At 48.4% G+C, this 6825-nt stretch overlaps 1 protein-coding gene across 1 annotated transcript; it reads right to left on the minus strand.

Moving 5' to 3' along the window:
* Positions 1 to 346: 346 nt before the first annotated feature.
* Positions 347 to 5066, minus strand: ACP2 (acid phosphatase 2, lysosomal; the record flags this gene model as incomplete). The annotated part of the gene is made up of 8 exons (XM_008940862.1): positions 347 to 483; positions 567 to 742; positions 922 to 1028; positions 1608 to 1696; positions 1772 to 1904; positions 4204 to 4293; positions 4446 to 4544; positions 4877 to 5066. Coding segments are annotated over 8 exons (1021 nt in total), but the record flags the coding sequence as incomplete, so codon positions are not given.
* Positions 5067 to 6825: the final 1759 nt, after the last annotated feature.

The following is a 6825-nucleotide window of genomic DNA, read 5'->3' on the forward strand; positions in this document are numbered from 1 at the left end:
AAGCCCCTCTGCCACAGTCCTCCTGTGTGGTAAGGTTTACAATCCCTTGAAAGGAGGAAAACTCTTGACCAGCTCTGAATGGCCACGTTGGGAATCCCAGCCTGGGAAAGCTGTCTGAGGCCTGAGGGCACCACACAGTGTACTGGCTTCAGAATTAAGGGGTCATTTCCATCCGAGTAGCTCGGTCTCTGGGATGTCACCTTTAGAAAGCATCCAAAAATCAAGTCCAGCTTCCTTCTGGGAAATGACTGCTGAAGCAGAAGAATGCTCAGTAACTGAAGATGCCCAGTCGTGCTTGGGGGCAGCACTGCTCCCTCCTGCTGCCCAGGAAGGAGCAGAAGCAGCATCAGGGCTGCTCTTCTCCCTCGTTGGAAACGTGCCTGTAGCCTGGGGGCTGGGAGTTTATGCGAAAGAGTACAGTCAAGAGCAGGATTATGAGGAGGAGGAGAATAGATCCACACACAGCCAGACCCACGAGCACTTCTGCAAGGGAGAAAACCAGTGGTCAGCATGGTATCATCCAGGTGTCTCCCCTTCTGCCATGCTCTGGCCCAGCCTGGGCTCACCTGTGTTGTGCATGCTGCTTGCTACTTGGCATTCTTGCTCCCAGTCCTGGGGAACAACAGGATCTGTGAGTTCCAAGAACCTCTGGAGTGGGCATTTATGCTGACAGCCAGGGATTGTCAGTGGGAAAGGTTCCTTCCCACTCTCATTCCGAAAAAACATCTCCACAGAGAAGTTCCTGGAAACAAAACACAGCTAGTTGGGTTTGGTTTGGTCATTTTTTTCCCCTCTCCAACTGACACCATCCCTTCCCCAAAACTTGGTGTGCACACCCTTTCCTTTACTCTGGTGGTAGCTTTTTGCCTAGTCTCTGACCCTTGAGGTGGAATCATAGCAAATGTCTACTGCAGCCCTCACCCATCATCCTCTTGGTACAGCTCAAATAAATGACATGAGGCATATGGTGCTTGAATCTTGTTGTAGACATCTAGAGCCATCTGCAGTGCCACAAGCGTGGTGTCATGCTGAGAAAGAGGGAAAAAAACCCCAAATCAGTCACCCTTCTATATGTCACCAGGCAGATGAGACCATACCAGTAACAGAGCAGTGCTGAGTGACTTCCCTTGGGAAGCAGGGAGAGCTGTGCTGCCAGAACACACACTGTGACAGTGCCCAAGGAGGGGAGGAAGTGAAACAGAGCCATGGATGTCCTGCATTGTTCTTTTAAGAATTAATCTCTAGAGAGCAATCAGAGAGAAGTGTGACTTTCCAGTCAGTGGGCTCCTGGAAAGGAGGGATGACTTTGTGTCTACATCTGAGCAGCATCAGCCCATCTACCAGATAAATAAGAGGGGTGGCTCCCCAAAGCCTGCCAGTCTCATCCACGAGCCTGAGCTAACAGGAACTAAGCAGAGGCTGGGAATTCCCTGGGGGGCCCCAGAGGAAAGATGCCCAGATAGTGCACGTCCCACTCAGCAAAGATGCGTGTCCTGATCACTGCCTGGGCTGGAGGGAAGCCAGGAAGGGTTAAAACTATCACCAAGCCACCATCTCCCATGAGGAGGAAGAGAGGGATTGGAGGCAGGCCCCAAGCTCTGACTTACTGCTGAATAGACGAGCACTTTCAGGCTCCGATGGGCAGAAGCATTCGCTGCTTGGGTTAGGTTCTTCCTGATGTGATCCAGCAGGACCCCTGAGGAAAGGCAGCAGCTGGTAAGAGGCAAAATCCAGCCAGAGCAGCATGAAACCCCCTCCTCGGTGCACTCACCGCCTTGCAGACGAGCTTTTTCTACCCGATAGTGGATCCCAAACAGAAATTCAAAACCAAAGTCTTTTAGTTGCTTCAGCCGAGTCATGACATCTGGTGTCACCCATGCAGGTAAATCCATTTGGTGTGCTTGCTAGAAAGAGAAACAATACTCATCTGCAGGTAGCATGGATGGCAGAGCAACCAGAGAATGGGAGGCAGGGGGACTGGTGTCCTGCCCACACTGCTACAATTTCCTCTGTTATTTTAAATATGCCCCTTTCCTGTTTGTGCTTCTGCCTGCACACTGCTGTGCTGTGGACAAAGAATATATGTGACTTTTCATGTCTCAAAAACTAATCATGAGAAGTGTAAAGATTAAAACCTGAGCTACATTTCTGTGAGAGCACAACTGGAGTGCAGGGTTATGTCTTAATGCTGATGCAGTCACCTCAGGGCCTTTACTTCGTGTGGCTGATCCTGCCCTGCAGATGGCATGCAGTCAAAAAAAAAAAATAGAAAAAAAGATAAGTGAGAAAACACAAACTGAAGGTTTCCTGTGCACCTGCAGCACAGTTTCCCCAGAGGCTCTGAGGGCCACTGAAAGGTCTTGAGAGAAAGTCAGCAAGCACCCTGCAATCCTGGGCTGCACCACTGACAAAACCCAGTACTCCAACCCAGGACTGGGATTTGCTTTGCAGCCAGCCTGTTACAAGAAAGGATTAGTTACACTGGCAGACAAACAGCAGTTGTGGTTCCTCGGAGCAATTTTCTGTACCACATCCCATCAAACTGCCAGCAGATGAGGTTGAATATCCCCAGGGGCCCATTCTGGCTGAGTGGTTCAGAGAAAATTCCCATCAGCAACTCCTATCTTTATTACAGTGTTTCATTAATTTACAAAGAGAATAGTTGGTGAGTTCAGCTATTTCTTGGACGTTTTTATTTTCTCCATCCAGATGGCAGAATGAATTTACTGGCTCAGGTGAAAAATAACCCCCAATCTTTCTCTTCAGGGCACTGTTTGTATGAGTTAGAAAACAGGAGGAAGCAGCTGAAGAGAGTGATCGACCTGAGGGTATAGTTTTGAGAGTTAAACTCCCCTTCCTCTCAACTTCTGGTTTTGTTTTAGGACAGGGAGCTGTTCCCCAAGTTCTTGGGGACTGCAGGGGTTGTCACTTGGCCTTCTGGGACCAGTCTGCCAGCTCTTAAGTGAGTCTTGAAAATGAGTAAGATTTTAAATTCTTGATCTCTCCAACTGAAGGATTGTTACTGACAAAAGTTGCTTCACTGGGACTGTCAGAAGACAGGAGATTGGGTCTGTGATACAAAGGGCAAATTTGCATAGTGCAGTGCAGCTCTGGACTGGAATATTCTCAGGTTGCAGCAACTCAGGCTGCTACTTTACATAGCAAAGTGCAGTTCCATGCAGATTTATCTTGTACCTACCCCTGTACACCACTACCAGCAAGCTGAGTGGTCTTGCCCCTCCATAGAATTAGCATGACACAGTGTGAAAATGCTCAAGTTTACTGCTGCTTCCAGTTAGCTAGTTTGACATCAAAGATCTCTATATGCTTCACCATGCTGTAGAGTTACACACAAATAGTCTCCTGATACGTGCCCTTTACTTTAGCATTACCACAGCACACCTAACCCAATATTTAATTTTGTTTCAGCCTTCATGAGATGTACTTTCAACAAAACTCCATGTGAATATAGTTTGATGCCTCACCTCAGGCAGGTAATGCCTCTCTCTAGAGTCTTTCTCTGGCAAAGCACCTTGTAATTGGTGAAAAACCAGATGAGGGTGAACACCACTTAAAGGGTATTATTTTCTTTTCGAGGTGGCATTAACAGAAGCACAGAAAGAAAAGTAACTGATCTAAAGTAACAGAGAGGTAAACCCAGAAATGATCCTAATTTAACCTCCCAAATTAAATCCTAAAGTTAATGCTTCTTCCATTTCCAGATCTCATTTCTACCTTGCTTAACTCAGAGTTTTCCATGGAGATCTAAAGATTTCAGTCATACTCTAGTGACTCTAAAGAGATATTTATTATGCAGATGGGACTTTTTCTGGCTCTGGCATGATGAACACCTAAGCTTTCTACCTTACTTAACTCACGGAGATCTAAAGATTTCAGATTGCAGTCATTCTCTAGTGCCTCTAAAGAGATATTTATTATGCAGATGGGACTTTTTCTGGCTCTGGCATGATGAACACCTAAGCTACAAAGGAGAAGATTACAGGCTGGAAAAGTAGGTAATTCTTGGCACACGCCCCTCAGGAGTAGGAACTGTTTTTATTCTGAAATGAGAACGTTACTTCTAACTGTAGGGTGGAAATGGTGAAAAGTTGTTGGATGGGGTTTCGCAAAATGATTTTCTACCCAATCCAGGGAGTGCTCCAGCCCCAGTTCCCAGGGCTGCACGAGGATGGTGAAACTTACTTCACAGAAGAGCGTATCATACACGCTCCAGACGGACTCCAGGGAGACGTCCCGGATCCCGGTCTCGTTTGCCACCATCTGCAGGAACTGCTGCAGGAACGAGAAAAGAGACCGACCTTCAGTTCCTCATCTCATCCCGTACGACCTGCACGGGTAATCCGACCCTCTTCTCAGAGCTCTGATTATCTAGAGGTGCTAATGCTTGACCTGTGAGCCCAGAGGCCCCTCAGCTCACGGCTTACCCAGTTCTCTCTGGTCTTGTTGACGTACTCTGCGGAGCGCCGCGTTTCGTTCTGCAGCTGTTCGTACCGCGGGCAGCGGGGCAAAGGGAACTTCAGCAGCTGGGCAGAGACAACAAGAGCAGCCAGCTCACCAGGACGCCGAAGAGCAGGGGTTGCAGACAACAGACACGACTCTAATGAAACCCTGACTAGCGGGATTCATCTAGAAACAGGCTCAGGTACTGCCTCCTGACTTACTCCAGGCCGTGTTCCACGCTGAGCGAACACAGCCCCTGAATTCACACCTTGTTCTGAGAACAGAAGAACCTTGGCAAGGTAGGTCCCTGGAGAAGTCTGAGACAATCTGAACTGAGACTGAAGCAAAGACTTTTGCAGAAGTCAGCACAGCACACCGCTCGAGTAGTCAGTACACACCCCTGAGACTAACTTACCCTGTCCTCAGCCTCGGGCACTGTGTGCACAGGGATGGGCTGCCAGGAGATGTTGGGGTTGAAGATCTGCTGTCCCTCGGGGGGATACAGGCCTGCCAGGTTGGCCTCTGCACTCATCAGCGTCCGGTCGTAGTCGGTGCTGCGGACGAAGATCTGCCAGGACAGGGACAGCTCATCAGTAGGAACACTGCTGCAAGGGGCAGTGCCTGCACACAGCACAGGGCACTCCCTGAGGAACGCTGCCAGGCGCCCTGCAGCTGCTCGTGGGCAAGATAACAGGGGTGGAAGTGACCCGTCAGCCCACACAGACCTGTAAGGACAGACACAGAGACAGTTTGGTGTGCAGAACTGCCGTGGATCCGTGGGACAGCCAGGTGGGCTGTGTGGGGGTTACAGGCAGAAAGGAGGCTGAGCATGAGAAGAGTCAGAGAGGGCAGAGATGCAGGTAACAGTGAGCACAGATAAAAAACGCACTCTATTTACCAAGCAGGACTTGGCAAACTCCTGCATTCAGTTCTGGAGTTTTAGGAATGAAAAATAACAGCTTCTCCAAGGCTCAGTTCTTCCATCTGAGAAACGAAAGACAAGTGACCTGACTAACCAGAGAGGAAGAAAAGGGGGAACTGGGATTTTATTTGATCATTGTAGGCTGTTGGGATTAATGGGCCAAGACTTAGATTCCAGAGCTCAGAGAGAGAGAGAGATCAGAGTGAGAAGAGAAAAATACAGAAAAGCTGAGGTTTAGCTCAGAGAGAGAGATCAGAGTGAGAAGAGAAATGAGAAAAATACAGAAAAGTTGAGGTCAAAATGGGAAACCATTTTATTCTACTATCTGTGTGCTGAAAACACTTAGCAGGAGACTGGAGAGAAACCAGGGATAAAACAGGAGGAACACATAGGAAATCATGACAGAATCTCCTAGAAAACAGCATGTTGAATCCAGAAACACCAAGAAAAAGCCTAAAGAATGAAACAATGTGTATACTGCGACTTCTGTTTAAATGTTAAATGAGGAGAAACACACACACAAAAAGACACATGTTCACTCTGTGTAGCATCTCCCACATGAAGTGCACCTCAAAACTGAACAGCCACTTTTACCTCTGAACTGTGGCTTGAAAACAACTGACCCTGTATTCACTGGAGAGGACTGTTTTCATCCTTGGCTGTAAGAAGCAAGCCCTGAGCATACATGCTTCCTTCAGCACCTTTTGCCAGGGCTCCAGCCTGTCGCCGAGTCAGGTGACAGTCGGTCATGTGGTGTCACCCGGAGGCAACACTTCTTGTCAGGGAGGTTGCTCAACTGGAGCAGGGGTTCAGGTCTGGTTAGCAGAACAGCTTTTGCTTCCGTATGCCTTGGTTTGTTCTTCCTTCTCAAGCAAGAGAGGGGAACCGGTTTCAGCTGGCAGAAGCTTTAGAAGAGTGAAGTATGTTTGGAAAGGAAATACTGAGGGTTAAAGGTTCTGTGTTTGAGCTGATGCTAGTTGTGCAGATGAAGCATATGTCAAAGAAGGGGTGTAATGTGACTATGTCAAGCTGGGTATTCACTGGGGAGCACAAAAAGGGGGCAAACAAAGACAGAAAATTACCTGGTTTACCCCATCTGGTCAATCACCAGAAGTGAGCTGAGATAAAGCAGCAGAGCTGACAAGAGTCAGTAGTGGGACAAAGGGTCTTGACTGCCCACCGTACACCTGCACCACGACAGCACACCTCCTGTCGTGCCACTTGCTCCCGTTCCACTTGACTCTCACCTCTCTGGTCGACCAGCATGGCTATTTGAGCAATTTTCGATTTCCTCACTTGTTCTGATCTTTTAAATTTCCCCCTGTGATTAGCACACTGACCTACCAGTTCCTCAAGAACTACTGCAAAGCGTCACAACAATCCAGAGAGAGGGAAATCAACAGCCTCGTGGGACCCCTGGTGCTTTACAGGAGGAGACAAAC

The sequence above is a fragment of the Merops nubicus genome, unplaced genomic scaffold (genome assembly GCF_000691845.1).
Source record: "Merops nubicus isolate BGI_N331 unplaced genomic scaffold, ASM69184v1 scaffold10975, whole genome shotgun sequence".
NCBI lineage: Eukaryota > Metazoa > Chordata > Aves > Coraciiformes > Meropidae > Merops > Merops nubicus.